The 20522-nt window shown below is 45.3% G+C and overlaps 1 protein-coding gene and 1 long non-coding RNA gene across 2 annotated transcripts; one reads left to right on the top strand and one right to left on the bottom strand.

Annotated features, from left to right (window-relative positions):
• The first annotated feature begins 623 nt into the window (after positions 1-623).
• On the top strand, positions 624-13839 carry LOC139583197 (uncharacterized). Its single transcript, XM_071414027.1, has 19 exons — positions 624-691; positions 783-907; positions 1496-1639; positions 1902-2000; positions 2098-2259; positions 2411-2510; positions 5318-5538; positions 6211-6367; positions 6539-6762; positions 7066-7186; positions 7432-7628; positions 7733-7847; positions 8045-8214; positions 8311-8408; positions 8567-8697; positions 9031-9220; positions 13314-13455; positions 13554-13650; positions 13724-13839. Exons 2-19 carry the CDS (start codon positions 854-856, stop codon positions 13795-13797), a joined length of 2496 nt encoding a protein of 831 aa, XP_071270128.1. The 5' UTR covers positions 624-691; positions 783-853; the 3' UTR covers positions 13798-13839.
• Positions 13840-19219: 5380 nt separating this feature from the next.
• LOC139582377 (uncharacterized) lies at positions 19220-20522 on the bottom strand. The gene is made up of 3 exons (XR_011676339.1): positions 20472-20522; positions 19833-19903; positions 19220-19661 (listed from the first exon to the last, which is right to left on the bottom strand). It is a non-coding gene; the product is annotated as an uncharacterized lncRNA (long non-coding RNA).

The following is a 20522-nucleotide window of genomic DNA, read 5'->3' as shown; positions in this document are numbered from 1 at the left end:
TATGCACATTTGTGGCCTGCTGGAGTTCATTTTGCAGGGCTCTGGCAGTGCTCCCCCTTGCACAAAGGCGGAGGTAGCGGTCCTGCTGCTGGGTTGTTGCCCTCCTACGGCCTCCTCCACGTCTCCTGATGTACTGGCCTGTCTCCTGGTAGCGCCTCCATGCTCTGGACACTACGCTGACAGACACAGCAAACCTTCTTGCCACAGCTCGCATTGACGTGCCATCCTGGATGAGCTGCACTACCGGAGCCACTTGTGTGGGTTGTAGACTCCGTCTCATGCTACCACTAGAGTGAAAGCACCGCCAGCATTCAAAAGTGACCAAAACATCAGCCAGGAAGCATAGGAACTGAGAAGTGGTCTGTGGTCACCACCTGCAGAATCACTCCTTTATTGGGGGTGTCTTGCTAATTGCCTATAATTTCCACCTTTTGTCTATTCCATTTGCACAACAGCATGTGAAATTTATTGTCAATCAGTGTTGCTTCCTAAGTGGACAGTTTGATTTCACAGAAGTGTGATTGACTTGGAGTTACATTGTGTTGTTTAAGTGTTCCCTTTATTTTTTTGAGCAGTGTATATATTTTTTGGTTTTTAACTAACCTTTCCCATTCCAGACGACCTGAATGCCTTGGTAACGTTATTCGTTTGAGTGTCGCACCTCTTTTTGAAGAGGTTGACGCTGTCTTCAGTGAGTTTGTCTCTTATGATTCTCCTTTCATAATTCATGGATTGATATTGTTTGTCAACTATTGTGTTCACACCATCTCCATCCCTTCCAGATGACACACAAATCATAAACCTGACGCCTGGCCTTGCTACTCAGTGTGGATTCAGCTTTAAATTTGACCCCATGGGGAATGCCATGTTTTTTGCTTCTCTTCAAAACTGCTTTTCCCAAAACATGGTAACCCTAAGCACTGTAGTGTTTGCCTTTCAGTGTCACTGCATTTGCAACCCATAATGTAGCAATGTCATTTTATTTAACCTTTGACATGGAGTCATGCTGAGACCAGACTCTCTTACAGATGAGCCCTGTATACACAAAGATACCAGTCAATATTTGCATCACTAGATGAAAAATGTAATCATTGAAAACAAACGCATTCTTCAGTAAAAAGGTCCTCAATAAGCCTGAGTTGCTAATTCATACAATTTTAGAGCATGGAGGTTATTAGAAGTACGGTGCCAGAAACATTTAAGCAGTTTTACCACCCCTGGGTCTGCTATCTCTTACCTCTAAGTTAACGATGACGTAAGGTACAGCAGAAGTTTATGGAGGGCTTTCAGAGGGCCAGCCAACTTTCTGATACAGACTGCAGTGATGTGTACTACTGAGCTCTTCTCCTGTAGTGTGGCTTCAATACAGTGGCAGCTGCATTCATATAGGCAATTTTGCCACAGTCTATAGGTCATGAAGGTCAACTGAATTATTTGTTTTCTGCTATATAATGAAAGGCTTTAATTATTTTTTTCCCTTCCCCCTTCATTTTAGGATGATAAGATGTTCAGCTTGGTCATGCAGTTCAGGCTGCCAGGAAACCACATGACTGAAGACCCTGTGTATAGAGTGGGCAAAACCTGTAGCTACACCCCCTGGACCTCCCGAGAGATTCTGTGCGACCGCAACTACATGGAGGCAAGTGAGCAGAGCATGCCCCAAAGGACATGTTTACAGTCGAGCTTGTCGTACTGCCTGTATAAATGATCTGTCTAGAGCTACAACTGTCCAGTGTTTCATTTCTTCTGCTTCTGTGACACAACGTAGAGGTTCTTGACTCTCTCTCAATTCAATACTCCTTAATTTAAGGAGGCGAGTGGACAGATTGAGAACTGGCCCTTGCTTTCATATTGTATGGGAGGGCGAAAATGCATAGGGAATAATGGCCTTTCTTCTCTAGGTGTCTGTCAGAAGGACTCTTCCAGACATCCAAACCGTCCCTGAACAGCCCACTGGAGGCCCGAAAGCAAGGAGCGGCAACTTCCGGAGAGGAGCTGAGGTAGCCATGTTTCTGTAATTTCACTACAGGATGGCGCTAAACAAAATGTGCATTTGTTGACAATTTGTTTAATTCCTGTTTTCATTTCCTGAGACAGGCTGTTGCTTCAGGATACAAAATGACAGCAGTTGTCTTTAGTCCTAGCAAGAAGGTCATGAGTGTGGATGAGGTCCAAAGAAAGGGCTATGCAATAGCCAACACTCCCACACGGCTGGTGTTAAGAAGCCCTCATAATGCAGAGGAGACATACCTCCAGAATGTAAGCTGACTTTCTCCACTTCCTCCATGAACTGGGTCATGTTCAGTAGAGCAAAAATTTGGAAACGGTGGCCCTACCTGAACTCTGCAACATATTGTTAATACGGTGTGCCCTACTGAACACGGCCCTGGTGTGGTTGCCCCCTGAACAGGTAGCTGGGGTTCCGATGCGGGTGCTCTCAATCTCAACCTTCTTTGAGCAGAAGTGGCTGGTTACTCGAGTAGATGCCACGGCTGTTTGTCCAACACCAGGTTGAGTGTGAAATAATGGACTAACTTGGCAAATTAAGATCCTATGAACCCAGTTCTTAATTGGCTCCAGACAAGACTTTGATTTGTGTTCATTTGGGGAAATGTTTTGGGATGAACTTTTTCCAAATAATGGCACATTTGTTTTCAGTTGCAAAATGTTCTGTTATGATGTGTACTTGTGTAACGCTCGTCTTCCTCCTCGTCTGAAGAGGAGCAAGGATCGGACCAAAATGCAGCGTGGTTTGAATACATACTATCTTTTATTTAAACGAAGACGAAAAAACACTTGAACAAATTACAAAACAATAAACGACGTGAACAGACCTGAACTTGAGAACATATAAAACATGAAGCACGAACAGGAACAAACGAAACAGTACCGTGTGGCGAACAAACACAGACAGAGCAACAATCACCCACAAACAAACAGTGAGAACAGCCTACCTTAATATGGTTCTCAATCAGAGGAAACGTAAAACACCTGCCCCTGATTGAGAACCATATCAGGCTAGTTGACAATGAACCCAAAATAGAAACACATAACATAGAAGGCCCACCCAGCTCACGTCCTGACCAACTGTTATGGGATTTTTGTGTTTAATGACTAAAATATGTATACATTTGACTTAGATGTTACTGTATGAATGAAACTTATTATAATCATAATGCTGAGTGTAATATGTTCCTTTTTAGAAAGTATAGGTTTATCTTCAGACAGGCTAGAATGATGTCTCTACCCAGGGAGGGGAAAGACCTTGGGTTGGTTGCAGATAGTTGAACAGGTGGCAGACAGTAATGAGGCTGTGAACTGTATTGCCATTGTATCCGAGAGGAGGACGGACATTAAAACCTATGACATCATCTTTATTATATAACCTGATGTAAATTGTACTATGATTCAGTACTCTCGAGAATAAACGCTATCCGGCAGGTCATGGCTGGCTGACGGCTACGGCAGGTCATGGCTGGCTGACGGCTCCGGCAGGTCATGGCTGGCTGGCGGCTCCGGCAGCTCCCGTCTGGCGGGCGGCTCCGGCGGCTCCCGCCTGGCGGGCGGCTCCGGCGGCACCCGCCCGGCGGGCGGCTCCGGCGGCACCCGTCTGGCGGGCGGCTTTGGCGGCACCCATCTGGCGGGCGGCTTTAGGCGGCTCCGTCTGGCGGGCGGCTCCGGCGGCTCCGTCTGGCGGGCGGCTCCAGCGGCTCCCGTCTGGCGTGCGGCTCCGGCGGCTCCCGTCTGGCGGGCCGCTCCGGCGGCTCCCGTCTGGCTGGCGGTTCTGGCGGCTCCTGACTGACGGACTGACGGACGGCTCTAGCGGCTCCTGACTGACGGACGGCTCTGAAGGCCCAGGACAGACGGGGGGCTTTGAAGGCTCAGGACAGACGGGCTGCTCAGACGGCGCTGGGCAGACGGACATCTCAGACGGCGCTGGGCAGACTGCAGACTCTGGCCGGCTGAGGCGCACAGTAGGCCTAGTGCGTGGTGCCGGAACTGGTGGTACCGGGCTAAGGACACGCACCTTAAGGCTAGTGCGGGGAGCAGCAACAGGGCGCACAGGGCTCTGGAGACGCACAGGAGGCTTGGTGCGTGGTGCCGGAACTGGTGGTACCGGGCTGGAGACACGCACCACAGGGCGAGTGCGTGGAGGAGGAACAGGGCTCTGGAGACGCACTGGAAGCCTGGTGCGTGGTGTAGGCACTGGTAGTACTGTGCAGTCGTACTGGCTCCCTTGAGCACCGAGCCTGCCCAACCTTACCTGGTTGAATGCTCCCCGTAGCCTGACCAGTGCGGGGAGGTGGAATAACCCACACTGGGCTGTGTTGGCGAACCGCGGACACCATGCGTAAGGCTGGTGCCATGTATGCCGGCCCGAGGAGACGCACTGGAGACCAGACGCGTTGAGCCGCCTTCATGGCACCTGGCTCAATGCTCAATCTAGCCCGGCCGATACGAGGAGCTGGAATGTACCGCACCGGGCTAAGCCCACGTACAGGAGACACCGTGCGCTTTACCGCATAACACAGTGTCTGCCCGTACTTTCGCTCTCCACGGTAAGCTCGGGGAGTTGGCGCAGGTCTCCTACCTGACTTCGCCACACTCCCTTGTAGCCCCCCCCCAATACATTTTTGGGCTTGACTCTCAGGCTTCCAGCCTCGCTTCCGTGCTGCCTCCTCATACCACCGCCTCTCGGCTTTAGCTGCCTCCAGCTCTTCACGAGGGCGGCGATATTCTCCAGGTTGTGCCCAGGGTCCCTTACCGTCCAGAATTTCCTCCCATGTCCAGAAGTCCTGTGTATGCTGCCGCTGCTGTCGCTGCTGCCCGTTACCACGCTGCTTGGTCCTTGGTTGGTGGGTGATTCTGCTCCTCGTCTGAAGAGGAGCAAGGATCGGACCAAAATGCAGCGTGGTTTGAATACATACTATCGTTTATTTAAACAAAGACGAAAAAACACTTGAACAAATTACAAAACAATAAACGACGTGAACAGACCTGAACTTGAGAACATATAAAACATGAACGCACGAACAGGAACAAACGAACGAAACAGTACCGTGTGGCACACAGACACAGCAACAATCACCCACAAACAAACAGTGAGAACAGCCTACCTTAATATGGTTCTCAATCAGAGGAAACGTAAAACACCTGCCCCTGATTGAGAACCATATCAGGCTAGTTGACAATGAACCCAACATAGAAACACATAACATAGAATGCCCACCCAGCTCACATCCTGACCAACTAAACAATACTGAACAAAGGAAATAAGGTCAGGAACGTGACAACTTGGTTTCTTGTTTCACTGCAGGGGCAGTGGCCTTTACTCCAGAAGTGATCACCTGGTACATGCCCAAGCACATAGACCCACTTTTCTCCTCTGATGCCTTCACCATGTTGGAGATGTACATGGGAATTGACGCTAAGAGGCTGGACACTGAGGAAATGGCTGCCAGAAACTACTCGGTTTTAGTCACAGAGGCTCATATTATTGTTGAAATTCCGGTGGGGGCGGTTGAGGGCTATTTCAAGGTCAGCGTTGGATGAGTAAAATGTTCCTGTTTCATTTCTAAATCAAATCTTATTTGTTGAGCCCTTTTTACTGCAGCAGTTGACAGTGCATTGCAGTAACCCTTTGCCATCTCTCATGGGTAAACTCCTAGAAACGTTGTCTTGTGTAAAATGTTTGTTATTGAGCAATTGTCTGCTTAATCAGGCTAATATACAATGGATTGGTGGGTGTGTGTATACAGCCTGACACATTGGATTGCAAAATCGTGTGAATGTTGCATAAGATGACACTTAAACATACTCTACCGTTTGTCCTTCAGCCGCTTGAAATTTGAGACCAAATATCCACACTAAAGTATTGTTTACCTGACTTTTTAGGGAGCCGGTAGCTTTGCCACTCAACTGAATGCAAGCAGCGTTCGGTTACACTCGGCTACTGTTTACATATTGTGCAAGTGTTTACTTTGCGTGTCGGTTGCTTTGAAAATACACACCGCCGGAAATGCAAGTTGACAACCATATGCCTACCAGCTCTCTAAAGTCAGGTAAACCGATATTTTGTCTTAAATTACGAGCGGCTGAAGGACAAACCACACAGATAACCGGTAGAGTAACATTGTGGCTTGTAAGGAACATTTAGCTGTTTTTGCACTCCAATTACAGCCTGAATGCATCACTCGTCTCCCTTTACAGAGCCATATTCAGGATGACCAGTACTTTGTCACTTACACCATTGAGCCCATGCTTGAGTTGCTGTGGATCGAGGAGGTCGCACACGAGGACACACGCTACAAAGTCCTCTTCCCTATCACAACACCTCCGATGGCCAGACCTCCACAAGTTCGCAACTGTGAGTCTGGTTTAGTTAAATAGTGCCTATGGTAATTTGGGATGCCTGGGTTGTTCATTAGGCACAAAACAGAAGAAAATGTACTGAAACGGGGAGGCAATAACAAATGTCAATTTTCGACTTCCATTGTAGCGCATTTCAAAATGTTTTCCTTTGTTTGCCAATGAACAGACACGCCCTTAGACACAGTTCCTGAGCAGGCAGTGTTTGTGCTTGAGTTGGGGACCTTCAACCTTGATGTGGAGCTGCTGAACATCACCTTTCCTGCCATGGTGCTAACTGTTGCAGAGTGCAACGCCAGAGGCTTCAATGTTCAGGAGCAGAGATCCCTGGACAACACCTTGAAGAGCTTCAGGATGGAGGTGCCCTTCTCAGACCCGGTGGTCTTTAAGGAGGTGTGTTTATGTTAAATGCAAAGCCACACGCAGTGATTTGTACATGCCCTAATAAGTGGGCCACCAACAAAATATAAATAATGGCGCAAGTGTACTTTGTATCCCTCATTTACTCAAGTGTTCCCATTATTTTGGCAGTTGTATGCATTCACTTGCCAATAGTGCTTGATTTAGAGGAATGAGGGCAACATTACTTCAAGTATATAGTTTGTTTTAATAGTCCCCATATGTACTTGATGTTGAATAGAGTTCTGTTACAACAATAATGCTATCAATTGACCAATGCTTTTAACTTCACTACAGAGAAGGGCGGAACAAGGTGTCACAACCTTCACTCTTCAGCTGATCTACGGCCTGGTCGTCTTTCCAGAGTACGCTCCTTTCTCTCACTCTGCCGTTGTGGACGCTGTACTGCTGGACACTGGTATGTCTCTGGACTACGCCAAACTACTGTTGAATGGCTTCCTCTGGTTAATGATTGCAGTGAAAGCCCAACTAGCCATACTGTAGGTTTTTCCTATGCGGTCTCTCTACAAAGAAAATGTTAAGCTTTAGAGTATTTGGACCCAGTGTCCTGTTCCTGATTTGCCAGGATCGTCCTTGGACAAGTTCAAGTAGTACCTTCCTGTTTTTTGTGCTTAATGAACACAACCCTGTTTGTCCTTGTAGTGCCACCCTCAGTCACTGGCAACTGTGATCAGGAGAACTTTCACATCACTGTGGACTACAGGAACCAAGAGCCCTTTTTCGTGGTCTTGGTTGGCAAGCGACTGCTTAACCATGAGCTTGCTCAACAGTATTTAACAGAGGGCGACGCAGACCTCACCATCACGTTGCCCTTCTCTTCGCCGGACGCAGTGTTTGAGGTACGATGCTCTCCCAAAACATGTTAACCTAAATTGCTGCAGCTAGCCTCGCTTTCCTTACCCTGTATACATGCATACTAATGAACTCTCCCATTGGTTCCCAGTCGGTTCACCCGTCCTCTGTCAGGAGCAGACTGGATGTGGCTCTGTTGAATCCTTACAACAACATGACCATCAAATACTTTTCCCTGGCTTGCAGCTTCCTCAAAACGCTGACTGGTTGGTTCTCAAACAATTACTTCCGATAAATAGTCGTTTGACATGGTTACCAAACCTGGGTTCCTTGCAAATACTGTGAGTCTAATAGTAGTGCCAGATGGGCATGGTTTGCACTTTTGGTGCTATTCCATTGGTTCTACTGTGCTCAATTAAGTGTAACAAATACAGAACCTGTCTTTTGCTCCCCCACCCCCAAGAGTGTTTCTCTAACGGAACGATGACTGCGCTGGCGGTCAAGGTGGAGTCTGCTCCCAGTCTGAACCCCGGTCAGCTGACCCTGAGCGACCCCGCCTGTGGTCCCACCTACAGCGACGATCGCTTCGCCTACTTCCACTTCACTGTCAACTCCTGTGGCACCACCAGGAAGGTAAAATGACTATTACCCTGAGGTGATGGGTACTGTGTATTTACGGACTGTTTGCTTCTGCGGGCTGTAATAAGTCAATTCCCCTCTACTACATAGTTTATCAACAATGTCATGCTGTATGAGAACGAAATCTCCTTGCCAGATGAACTTGAGGTGAAGCTGAATGGCACGATGTCTTCAGAGGAGGAATATCAGTAAGTGCATTACGCATCACAATTGTAGCTGTTAGATTTTATAGTTTTTTTCTTCACCAATTGCTCAATACTTTAACTTTGTATACAGGGAAAATGTGCCTCTACTACCACTGTGTCCACTCCACTGCTTGAAGTTTCCCCTACATCCCTCTTTTTAGGTTAAAGGTTTCCTGCTACTATGTGGTCAACATCACTCGCACATTAGTCTTCCTCACCAGGCCGCGTGACAACGAGCCTTTTGCCGAGACTGGGACGGGTCGACTAATGGTCAGAATGAGACTCGCTCAGGGTAAGCGTGCACAAATTCAGAATTTCAACTTGGCCTCTAAATTCTAATCACTCCTGATCTGGAAATGGAATATAGAATCTTGGAAGGTGTCCTGTACAAAACCATTCCCAAAAATGTAAGCCTTATGATATATTACTCTTGCGTTCTGAGATCTACAGGTGTGGCTATGGAGTAACGGTGAGGAGCTGATTTGGGAATTTGTCAGAAGCCTCTGGCGGGGGGGGGTGTTAATCGGGGCACAACAGGATCTGATAAACGTGTGTTTCTTAATGGACAAGTTGAGATGGTACCTCGCTGTTTTGTGCCCACCGGTTGTCTCGTTCTGTGTTCCAGACGCCTCGTATAACACGTTCCACCAGGAGGAGGACTATCCAGTGGTGAGGTACCTGAGACAGCCTCTGCACTTTGAGGTGGAGCTGACCAGGTCCTCTGACCCCAAGATAGCGCTGGTGCTTGACCACTGCTGGGCCACCCCCAACGAGGACCGTGACTCCCGACCCCGGTGGAATCTCATCATTAATGGGTAACTTGTTGTTTTTGGGCCTAAACAAGTGTTATTCCACAGGTGTGGTTCCTGAGTAATTAGCAACCTATCATGCTTGGCAGGCCATTTACTTTGGCTACCGTGGCTATGCCCCCATCCATAGGTCATGAGTGGTCACAATGGTTTGAGCTTAAAAACGATGTGAGCAGTATGCGGTCTGTCACCAGATCTCCACCCAAATGAACACTTATGGGAGATTCTGGCGCGTAGCATCACACGTAGCATCTCGGGTACTCCGAGATCCCAGGTGTCTTAAACACCATACGTCAGTTGAGTCTGACAGACGCTTACGTGATAACCCGACTGCATTGTATGGCGTTAGCTCATATTCGGTACCACCTTCAAAAGTGTTTTACACACGTGTCCATTACAATCTAGGCAAGAATCAGAATGCATGAATAAAACGCTAAGTACATTATACTCACGGTATGCTACAGTAGAAACGTTACACAGAAAATAAGGCACTTTGATAGGAATGCCCGCATGTCCAGTTATTTGTAAGGAAAGCAATGTGGGCACCAGGCAATAAAAGTGCCAGGGGGAAAGTTTGTGCAAGGCCTGTTCTGACTAGATGTGCAAATGTCTGTATGCTTGAAGGAAAGTTTGTCTGGCTCATTCAAATTCTCAAAAAGAAATTGTCTGCAACAGTGAAATGGGCTACTTTTGTGAATTAATGAGGCAAACTTAGAAGTTGATACAGCCTATAGAAAATGAGCAGGTTGTGTGCCTTGGTTTGAGGTCAGCGCGGGTTAACTGTCCACATTTTGGAACGGTGAGTGCATTCTGACATCCCGCGCATAAAATAAACTACCGCTGGGGCGACTGTTGAAGATATTTGGAAGTCGCGTGTGGAAAGGTTAAGACACTATGTTGGCGTTACCTACACATTTTACTCAATGTTATCATTTTGGTTTGCTACAGTTCAGTGTTGTGCCGAACTGATGGTCAGTCGAATGGAAATCGAGAGCGGCTGGCAAGCTTGGCTTGCCTTTCCGATTGGTTTCATACAACTGCTCTTAACACTGACTGAATACTTGTTGAATTCAGGCACAAGTGACCTCTTGTGTTTAAAACGGTTATGCGCTTAACATAATGGAAGGTTCACACGCCTGTGCAGCATGGAAGTTGATGTTTGAAACTGAATAGGATCAGTTGACAGGATCCCTAGAAGTTGATGCCACTTTCAATGGAATTTCCTGTCCTAGAGGAATGCGCTAATTGGGAGTTGCTAAACATGAACAAATACCACGGTCAAGTGTAGCAGCATCTTGCTAACCTTATTTAGATAGCTAATGTTCATATTTAAAAAAATGTGAGACACAGCTGGGTTTGTCATAAGCATTGATTTGGGTGAGCACTTTGCCACAGATGGACACCGCTGGCCTAAGTTTTTTAACTTTGCCATCTTCTCAAGAATTTAAATTGGGTAACTATTGAAAGATGACTTATTTTTCCTACATTGTAATGGACACTACAACCTTTGGTAGATGGGCTACAATGACTTTGCCCGTGATTATGCACGCTGCAAATGACACTTTATTTTGTGGGTGTCTTTTCAGTATCTGGATACATGTTACACCAAGCAGTGTAGTGAAGCAACTTTATTGGTCAAAACCATTTATTTGGGGGATCGGGTTTGCCAAATGCTATCAAATCACGCAATTTTACCAGTTTTATGAAATGGTCGCAAAACCCCAAATTTGGCACCCCCTATTTTAATTTGCTCCGGTGGCCATGTGGACACAAGGCTCATCTGTCACGGGAGTAACTTTGCAGCGGTTTATTAAATCAAATGTCATCCTGGTGGGGGTGGTAGCAGTTTGAAAAAACAGGCTGAAAATGTTTTGTAGATCATAGGAAAAGACACCACATTCACATGGCTGTGCACGAAATGGGCAGTTCAGATTTGTCACTTCAGCTGCAACTATATCATACTTGGCTTAAATCGTTGAGTAAAATCCTGAGAAAGCTCTGGCCGTCTTGTCAGCTCAAGTGGATTTGTACTGGTGTGGGCGTTTGTCTCAATGTAACGTCTTCAGATTTCACAAATCCCTTTTTGCTAATATCTGTCAGTTAAACAGTAAATGATAAACCTCCCAAAGATGCAAATGACAAAAGTAGGCCTAAACTGTCAATGCGTAGGTTACTTTGTATCGTAGAGCTGCTCCCTTCACAGAAGTCCTCCACGTGTGAATCTGATGCCATGGGTGTAGAATTTATTTTGTGTGACCAATTTTTCCGACAGCGGAAGAATTGCTCTGGGGCATTGCATGAAATTCTTAATTAAAATGAAGTACTTATTTTGAAAATATGATACCGACTGTCTATTCGGGAACTTTGGTTAAACCACGGTCAATTGATCAATATTCAGGTCGCCGGTAGTCTGACCATTCTGGATCATTTAGAATTTGAAGAACCATTTAGAGGGACGTCTCACCACATGAGAATGCATTCATGTCAATGTAATTGAATATACATGTTGGACATACGACGTAGACATTTGACATCCGTCATTTAACTAGCTATGAAAGTCTTTGCAGTAGACAAAGTAATATTGTTGATGAGAAATGCTATTGCATTGCTAGTATGACCCTCCCTTGACAAATTAAATGCATTTTTTTTTCAAATAGGCAGCCCAATTTCTATTTTTTTTATTAAATAAAAAATGTACTAAATCAGATTTTTCCAGGTCAAATGGGCCAAAAGATCAGAAATTAAAACCAACAAACTACTGTCGTGACGTGACCTTGAATTATCTGAGGACTGTTTAATTGTTACCCGACTCTAAATGAATCGTGTTAGGATTTGGGGTGCCGAGGAAACGGTTTTAAAGATACCGTCTCCCGACTTAAACTCTAGACGGTAGAAATCTATTACATTGCTAAAGTCAACTTATTAACCATTACATCGTATCCTCCTCGCAGCTGCAAGAACCCCAGCCTTATGATTCAGTACTACACAAATTGGTTTAATTTATTTACTAGCTAAACACACAATATGACGGCTTGTTACGATGTCTCCCCCACCCATGGTTCCATAAGGGACACTTAACGTTGTTACATTTTTGCATGAATGTATTTATGTGGGATGCCGCCGTGGTTGGGTCTTCTCTCTGATTGGCTCCCTGAGGTCACAATGTCGTTAGTTGTCCGTGGCTCCAATGACTAGTCTTGAACGGAACTTCAGGATGGATTTTCCTTTCACTCATTCTGGAAGATGGGCTAATCAACCCTGTCGCTGATTCCTCAGTGGGTGATGATAGTAGGATGGTTTGGATATAGTAGCAGAATGGTCCCACTGAAGTTAGCTTTTCTAGGTACTTGGCTCAAACAGCTAATCGGCTGTACCAGTGACTGTCTGTCTGAGGGGTGTTTATTCTCCCTCGCGTTGGTATTCAGGTTTCGGACCACTTTGGACATGAGCTGCAGCTCGCCGTCCTTAGGAAGGTGCGTTTAGGAAAGGTCCAACCATTTCAACCGTGTAGCTAGCGACTCACGGTTTTCTGGTCTAATGTTAATTTCAGTTACCAATCCTTTTATGCACTCTGGCCGCCGGGGACAGTTCTGTCAGTCTGACCCGCTCTCTGAAGTCACTTGTGGCATAGCTACTTACTATGCACATTTTCTAGGAGTTTCTCTAATACGTTCAAAAGTGAATACTGGAACAATATTTCTAACATAAGACTGGTCAGAGATAGAAAAAGAATGTCATGTTGATTCTTATTTTGTGATTTGTAAAAAGGAAATACTGGAACTAGAAAAGTGCTCACACTACAGGTAGGAAGTCTCGAGCCTTTACATTGTATATGAAATATGTTGGGTGTTTTTCAAGACCGAGGTGAATTTAGGAGGGGTAAGAGTTTTGGTGGGAAAAGCCTGTTAACAAAGACATGCCTTTAGTTCATACTGGAGGGGGAGAAGGAACCCACTTCTCCTGTCATTTACAACACGGTGTGAATTGATCTGATCCTCACAGGACAGTCATGACACCACCATAAGACTTCGTACACAAGGCGGTTGGGGTCTACAGTGTTTTCTTGTTCCTAACTTAGTCCCTCTCTCTACACTGGCAGTTGTGAGAACCCGGAGGATCCGTACCGTGTAGTCTTCCACCCGGTGGTAGCTGACGCCAGGGTCCACTTCCCCCCTCAAGTCAAACGCTTTGAGGTCTATATGTTTTCCTTCGTCGAGGATGCGGTTGAGCCGAGTGGCCAGGTAACAAAGTTCACCCAACAATCTTTAGGTTAATTTTGTGAGGGGCAATCATCCCTTTTTTTAAATTTATCTGACACCATCAAATCTTTGATTCCTAGGTCTTTGTCCATTGTGATGTGGTCATCTGTGACGCCAGTAGTCCCTCTGGCGGCCCCTGTAGTGGACAATGTGTGAATCAGGACAACTTGAAAAGAGGTAGGTCTTGTTTTATGCTTTTCAGACCCTGTCAGACCATAACTGAACTAATAGGTTCTCTCTCTCTCAACAGGTCAACGACATGTCAAAGACCTCTTTGAGGAGCGTCATTTCTATGTTTCTTCTGGATACATTCTTTGGGTGTAATGTCTTGTTCTAACATGTCAAATAAAGTGTTCTATATAACAATTACGTTTGCTTTACTTGCGTGGCAACAATCCTAACCGTTGGAGCTACCTTAATTGTATCTGATTTGCGTATAACACCAAGGCGCATGTACTTTAGTGGATGTAGTAGGCTTGTCATCTGACGTGTATCAATCAACCCTTTTGTAAGCATGGAACTCTGAACCATCCACACCAATTTCCCGTCTAGAACGAACAATGGGTGTCAACAAAAGCTTTCCAATGTCCAGTAGGAAGAACTGACTCAATGTTATAGCAGATGGTGGTTTGTGAGGCCAGCAGGGCTGTGGTTGGCTGCAGGCCCCAGGGAGAGCAGCAGTGTCGGTAATTTCCTTTTCCTTCCTTTCCTTTTGATACCTCTCACTAGCTTGGTTTCCATCCAAATATGGACCTTTCTTTAATGATATACATGTCAATCTCAAATGGGAAGAGCTTGACTTTCTCACTACTTGTTTTTTGTAAGAAGTGTTGACAAGCTGAATGTACCGAGCTGTCTGTTTAAAACTACTAGCGCACAGCTCGTACACCCATGCATACCCCACAAGACATGCCACCAGAGGTCTCTTCACAATCGCCAAGTCCGGACTACGGAAGGTACAGAGTCATGAATACGTTGCAATCTATTCCGCATCAGGATCAGATTTAAAGAAACACCTTACGGAACAGCGGGGACTGTGAGAGATGCAGCAGTTCCTCCGTTAAAGTTGCGAGCTTGCACCGCGGGATGGCTTCATTGCTCCAGACCACAAGGGGGAGTTGGCGCACTGGAGGATGAATTAGTTGGGTAACATAGATAAATAGTGTGTTTAATTGACATATGCTTATTTGAGAGTTGTCATTAGAATGTGTCCCTTTGGACTATACTGTTGGCAGTTGCACGTTTCCCTTCTCAGCTAGGGCTCAGTCACTTGGGGCCCAGAGAGGGAAGACGTCAGAATGGAACATTGTCTTCATATGTGAAGGGATGGCGTGATTAAGGGGGAACCAATTATCTCTTGGCTCAACAATGTCTGTGTGCAAGTCACTACCCTCAGTGAGCTTGTCCAGGAGTGGGGAGAAGAGGAGGTTTACTTGAGATGGGATCAAATTTATTTATATAGCTCTTCTTACATTAGCTGATATCTTAAAGTGCTGTACAGAAACCCAGCCTAAAACCCCAAACGGCAAGCAATGCAGGTGTAGAAGCACGGTGGCTAGGAAAAACTCCCTAGAGAGGAACCAGGCTGAGGGGTGGCCAGTCCTCTTCTGGCTGTGCTGGGTGGAGATTATAACAGAACATGGCCAAGATGTTCATAAATTATCAGCATGGTCAAATAATAATAATCACAGTAGTTATCGAGGGTGCAGCAAGTCATCACCTCAAGAGTAAATGTCAGTTGGCTTTTCATAGCCGATCATTAAGAGTATCTCTACCGCTCCTGCAGTCTCTAGAGAGTTGAAAACAGCAGGTCTGGGACAGGTAGCACGTCCGGTGAACAGGTCAGGGTTCCATAGCCGCAGGCAGAACAGTTGAAACTGGAGCAGCAGCACGGCCAGGTGGACTGGGGACAGCAAGGAGTCATCATGCAAGGTAGTCCTGAGGCATGGTCCTAGGGCTCAGGTCCTCCGAGAGAGTTAGAGAAAGAGAATTAGAGAGCATACTTAAATTCACACAGGACATCGGCTAAGACAGGAGAAGTACTCCAGATATAACAAACTGACCCTAGCCCCCCGACACAAACTACTGCAGCATAAATACTGGAGGCTGAGACAGGAGGGGTCAGGAGACACTGTGGCCCCATCCGATGATACCCCCGGACAGGGCCAAACAGGAAGGATATAACCCCACCCACTTTGCCAAAGCACAGCCCCCACACCACTAGAGGGATATCTTCAACCACCAACTTACCATCCTGAGACAAGGCCGAGTATAGCCCACAAAGATCTCCGCCACGGCACAACCCAAGGGGGGGCGCCAACCCAGACAGGAAGATCACGTCAGTGACTCACCCCTCCTAGGGACGGCATGAAAGAGCACCAGTAAGCCAGTGACTCAGCTCCTGTAATAGGGTTAGAGGCAGAGAATCCCAGTGGAGAGAGGGGAACCGGCCAGGCAGAGACGGCAAGGGCGGTTCGTTGCTCCAGAGCCTTTCCGTTCACCTTCACACTCCTGGGCCAGACTACACTCAATCATATGACCCACTGAAGAGATGAGTCTTCAGTAAAGACTTAAAAGTTGAGACCGAGTCTGCGTCTCTCATATGGGTAGGCAGACCATTCCATAAAAATTGAGCTCTATAGGAGAAAGCCCTGCCTCCAGCTGTTTGCTTAGAAATTCTAGGGACAATAAGGAGGCCTGCGTCTTGTGACCGTAGCGTATGTGTAGGTATGTACGGCAGGACCAAATCGGAAAGAGGGGTAGGAGCAAGCCCATGTAATGTTTTATAGGTTAGCAGTAAAACCTTGAAATTAGCCCTTACCTTAACAGGAAGCCAGTGTAGGGAGGCTAGCACTGGAGTAATATGATAACAATTTTGGGTTCTAGTCAGGATTCTAGCAGCCGTATTTAGCACTAACTGAAGTTTATTTTGTGCTTTATCCAGGTAGCCGGAAAGTAGAGCATTGCAGTAGTCTAACCTAGAAGTAACAAAAGCATGGATTACTTATTCTGCGTCATTTTTGAACAGAAAGTTTCTGATTTTTGCAATGTTACGTAGATGGAAAAAAGCTGTCCTTGAAACAGTCTTGATATGTTCGTCAAAAGAGAGATCAGGGTCCAGAGTAACGCCGAGGTCCTTCACAGTTTTATTTGAGACGACTTTACAACCATCAAGATTAATTGTCAGATTCAACAGAAGATCTCTTTGTTTCTTGGGACCTAGAACAAGCATCTCTGTTTTGTCCGAGTTTAAAAGTAGAAAGTTTGCAGCCATCCACTTCCATATGTCTGAAACATAGGCTTCTAGTGAGGGCAAGTTTGGGGCTTCACCATGTTTCATTGAAATGTACAGCTGTGTGTCATCCGCATAGCAGTGAAAGTTGACATCATGCTTTCGAATGACATCCCCAAGAGGTAAAATATATAGGGAAAACAATAGTGGTCCCAAAACGGAACATTGAGGAACACCGAAATGTACAGTTGATTTGTCAGAGGACAAACCATTCACAGAGACAAACTGATATCTTTCCGACGGATAAGATCTAAACCAGGCCAGAACTTGTCCGTGTAGACCAATTTGGGTTTCCAATCTCTCCAAAAGAACGTGGTGATCGATGGTATCAAAGGCAGCACTAAGGTCTAGGAGCACAAGGACAGATGCAGAGCCTCGGTCTGCGCCATTTAAAGGTCATTTACCACCTTCACAAGTGCAGTCTCAGTGCTATGATGGGGTCTAAAACCAGACTAAAGCATTTCGTATACATTGTTTGTCTTGTCAACAGCTTTCTAAAATTAAGAGGAATGGAAGATTCGATATAGGCCGATAGTTTTTTATATTTTCTGGGTCAAGGTTTGGCTTTTTCAAGAGAGGCTTTATTACTGCCACTTTTAGTGAGTTTGGTACGCATCCGGTGGATAGAGAGCCGTTTATTATGTTCAACATAGGAGGGCCGAGCACAGGAAGCAGCTCTTTCAGTAGTTTAGTTGGAATAGGGTCCAGTATGCAGCTTGAAGGTTTAGAGGCCATGATTATTTTCATCATTGTGTCAAGAGATATAGTACTAAAACACTTAAGTGTCTCTCTTGATCCTAAGTCCTGGCAGAGTTGTGCAGACTCAGGACAGCTGAGCTTTGGAGGAATACGCAGATTTAAAGAGGAGTCCGTAATTTGCTTTCTAATGATCATGATCTTTTCCTCAAAGAAGTTCATGAATTTATTACTGCTGAAGTGAAAGCCATCCTCACTTGGGGAATGCTGCTTTTTAGTTAGCTTTGCGACAGTATCAAAAAGAAATTTCGGATTGTTCTTATTTTCCTCAATTAAGTTGGAAAAATAGAATGATCGAGCAGCAGTGAGGGCTCTTCGATACTGCACGGTACTGTCTTTCCAAGCTAGTCGGAAGACTTCCAGTTTGGTGTGGCGCCATTTCCGTTCCAAGTTTCTGGAAGCTTGCTTCAGAGCTCGGGTATTTTCTGTATACCAGGGAGCTAGTTTCTTATGACAAACGTTTGTAGTTTTTAGGGGTGCGACTGCATCTAGGGTATTGCGCAAGGTTAAATTGAGTTCCTCAGTTAGGTGGTTAATTGATTTTTGTCCTCTGACGTCCTTGGGTAGGCAGAGGGATTCTGGAAGGGCATCAAGGAATCTTTGTGTTGTCTGAGAATTTATAGTACGACTTTTGATGCTCCTTAGTACATTGAGTTATGCCTTGGATGAGGTAATGTTTTGGTACTATGAAGTACCAGGAACGAGATTAGAACCTCGTTTTAGAGACCAAACTGAGCGATAATTTATAGCAAATGCAATCTGGCTAAGGGATACTCCTTTCTCAAGTAAAAGGCCCTTTGTGAAGTTTTCCTAAGATCTGTGGTTCGTCATGTAAGTTGAGAGGGGTATATCTTTGCTATAAAAGATCTCAGTTGCCATTATGTTGGAACTCTCAACAATTCATAGATAGTGAATTGTTGAAAGTCACAGGGCTTTGGTAAAGCTCATATTATTAAAGATGAAGTTTAAGTATAACTCTGACTGGTGTGTGGTTTGTAACTCTCCTCATTTGGTAATACAGGAAATTGCCACGACAGCACTCATAATGCATTTGGGTCCCAAGGCTTTGTGATGACGAATTTTGACGCGAGCCACCGTTGCCTTGTGGCGCTCAACGAAGATGGCTGACGTCTTAACGAGTCAAGCAAATGTACAATTTGAGAGGAATGTGTTAATGTAGAGACAAACGCATTGACTGCACAATTGTGTAAGCTTGCCTTGCAATGCAGCTGAAGTAACATAGCTAGCTAACTATTTACTTGCTTATTGTGTCGGGTTAAAAATAACTATGTAGCCGATCTGGGTATGGACCCTAAAACGTAAAGTTCTGAACTAATATTCATACCAATCTATGAACCTCAAGTCTGAATGGCATTAATGAAGCCTAGAGTAGAATATAACTTTAATGTGCCATGGATGCAAGTCCTATATACACATGTACTGTAGTCTGTACATTGAATATATTCACCGATCATGTACTCTTCTTGGGCAAATAAAGGTGCGGTTCAGGTATGACTGAGACAGTATTTTTCAGTCATATCAAACGCCATTATTTAAATGATGCGGTGTCTGCATGTATTACAAATATACACTTCAACAGTGTTTACTGCTCCTGGGATATCAATGATTACACATTGTAACTATACAATAGACTAAACATGATTGATCAGTAATTCATATATACAGAGAGAGAAAAACCTATGCACATTTAACTCCATTAATCTGAGGACGGACACAGGATAGTATTTCAACCAGTGGAGAATGTGAAACGCTTTATTGAAAGAAGTGCATTTTAATTGTAATATTATAAATACAAGTTCAATCTTGGGCGGGTAGGTGGACTAGTAACCGGAAGGTTGCAAGATCGAATCCCCGAGCCGACAAGGTCTGTCCTTCTGCCCCTGAACAAGGCAGTTCTTAGGCCGTCATTCTTATCTGACTTGCCTAGTTAAAAAAAAAAAATGGTAGGCAAATCTGTACTTCAATGCACATATGGTGTGCATTAGAAGATGAGGTGGGTAGAGAGGTAAGAACAGCGGCAGATAGCATATGATTCATGAATGACAGTGCTACCCTAATATTCTCTCAGTTCATCACAATTGCGCTGTCGGGACTGGATTCCTCTCACATCAAAACATACCTGCAGACGAGAGAGCATGATTAAGCCTTGTTTTTTTTTGTCTAACACGGTCAGTCATCTTAAATCAGTAGGTGAAATTCAAAACTGACCTTGGATCATTAACTCTGGGGTTTCAATGTAAAGCGTCTCTTTAATAATACTTCCTGTTGACTCAACCAAGTGACATCTCACCTATGATCAGGCTGTGCCCTCTGTCAGCCAGTTCAGATGCGGGAGAGGTTCAACAAAACAGCTGATATAACCTAGAGGATTTAGGGGGAGAGGGATGACGTGAGTGGCTACAGAGTACTTTAAGCTGAAAAACAGACCCATGTGGACAAACAATAGAATATAATGCCAATAGGTGTCTGCGTCACAGACAGTATCTCCTTTCAAAGTGTACCTGAAACATTTAAATATAGAGGGCTGTGTTTCTCACCACTTGGTTATTGCAAGGCTAACCCATGACTTAGCAGCAACAGATAGTCCGGTGAAAATGGCTGTAAATCTGAAAATTAGCAGCTGACATCGTACGTTTTTTTTAAAATTCATGCATGTGAGACAGATTCCATGTACAACAAGACAGGCAGAGATGGAGAAAAATAACACAGAACAGTTTAATTACCTCTGGTTAGGGACACTTTGCCAGCAATAAAGCTTCCATGGCCTGGTCCTCACACAGTGAACATCTGGCAATATCTACATTTTCGACCCCCTTGGTCAGCTCGCTCTCTGAAAGTAAAGAAAACAATAACTGAGATATGACCGTTCAATCTAAAGCAGCACATGCCATTTTTTTAGGATACGTCAATACAGCCCAGTGCTGCTTACCTGAGATGCCATCTTCGTAGGTGTCCGCTTTGACTTCCTTTTCTGTCGGGG

The sequence above is a fragment of the Salvelinus alpinus genome, chromosome 8 (assembly GCF_045679555.1).
Source record: "Salvelinus alpinus chromosome 8, SLU_Salpinus.1, whole genome shotgun sequence".
Lineage (NCBI taxonomy): Eukaryota > Metazoa > Chordata > Actinopteri > Salmoniformes > Salmonidae > Salvelinus > Salvelinus alpinus.
Note: the sequence above shows the minus strand (reverse complement) of the source record. Positions and strands in the feature narration are given on the sequence as shown.

Bases quoted from the DNA above. Each gene is read 5' to 3' on its own strand.
- LOC139583197 (XM_071414027.1), top strand. From the start codon at position 854: ATGGGGAATGCCATGTTTTTTGCTTCTCTTCAAAACTGCTTTTCCCAA. The intron at 1,640-1,901 runs GCAAGTGAGCAG...TTTCTTCTCTAG, and splicing joins GCGACCGCAACTACATGGAG to GTGTCTGTCAGAAGGACTCT. The intron at 6,368-6,538 runs GTGAGTCTGGTT...GCCAATGAACAG, and splicing joins ACCTCCACAAGTTCGCAACT to ACACGCCCTTAGACACAGTT.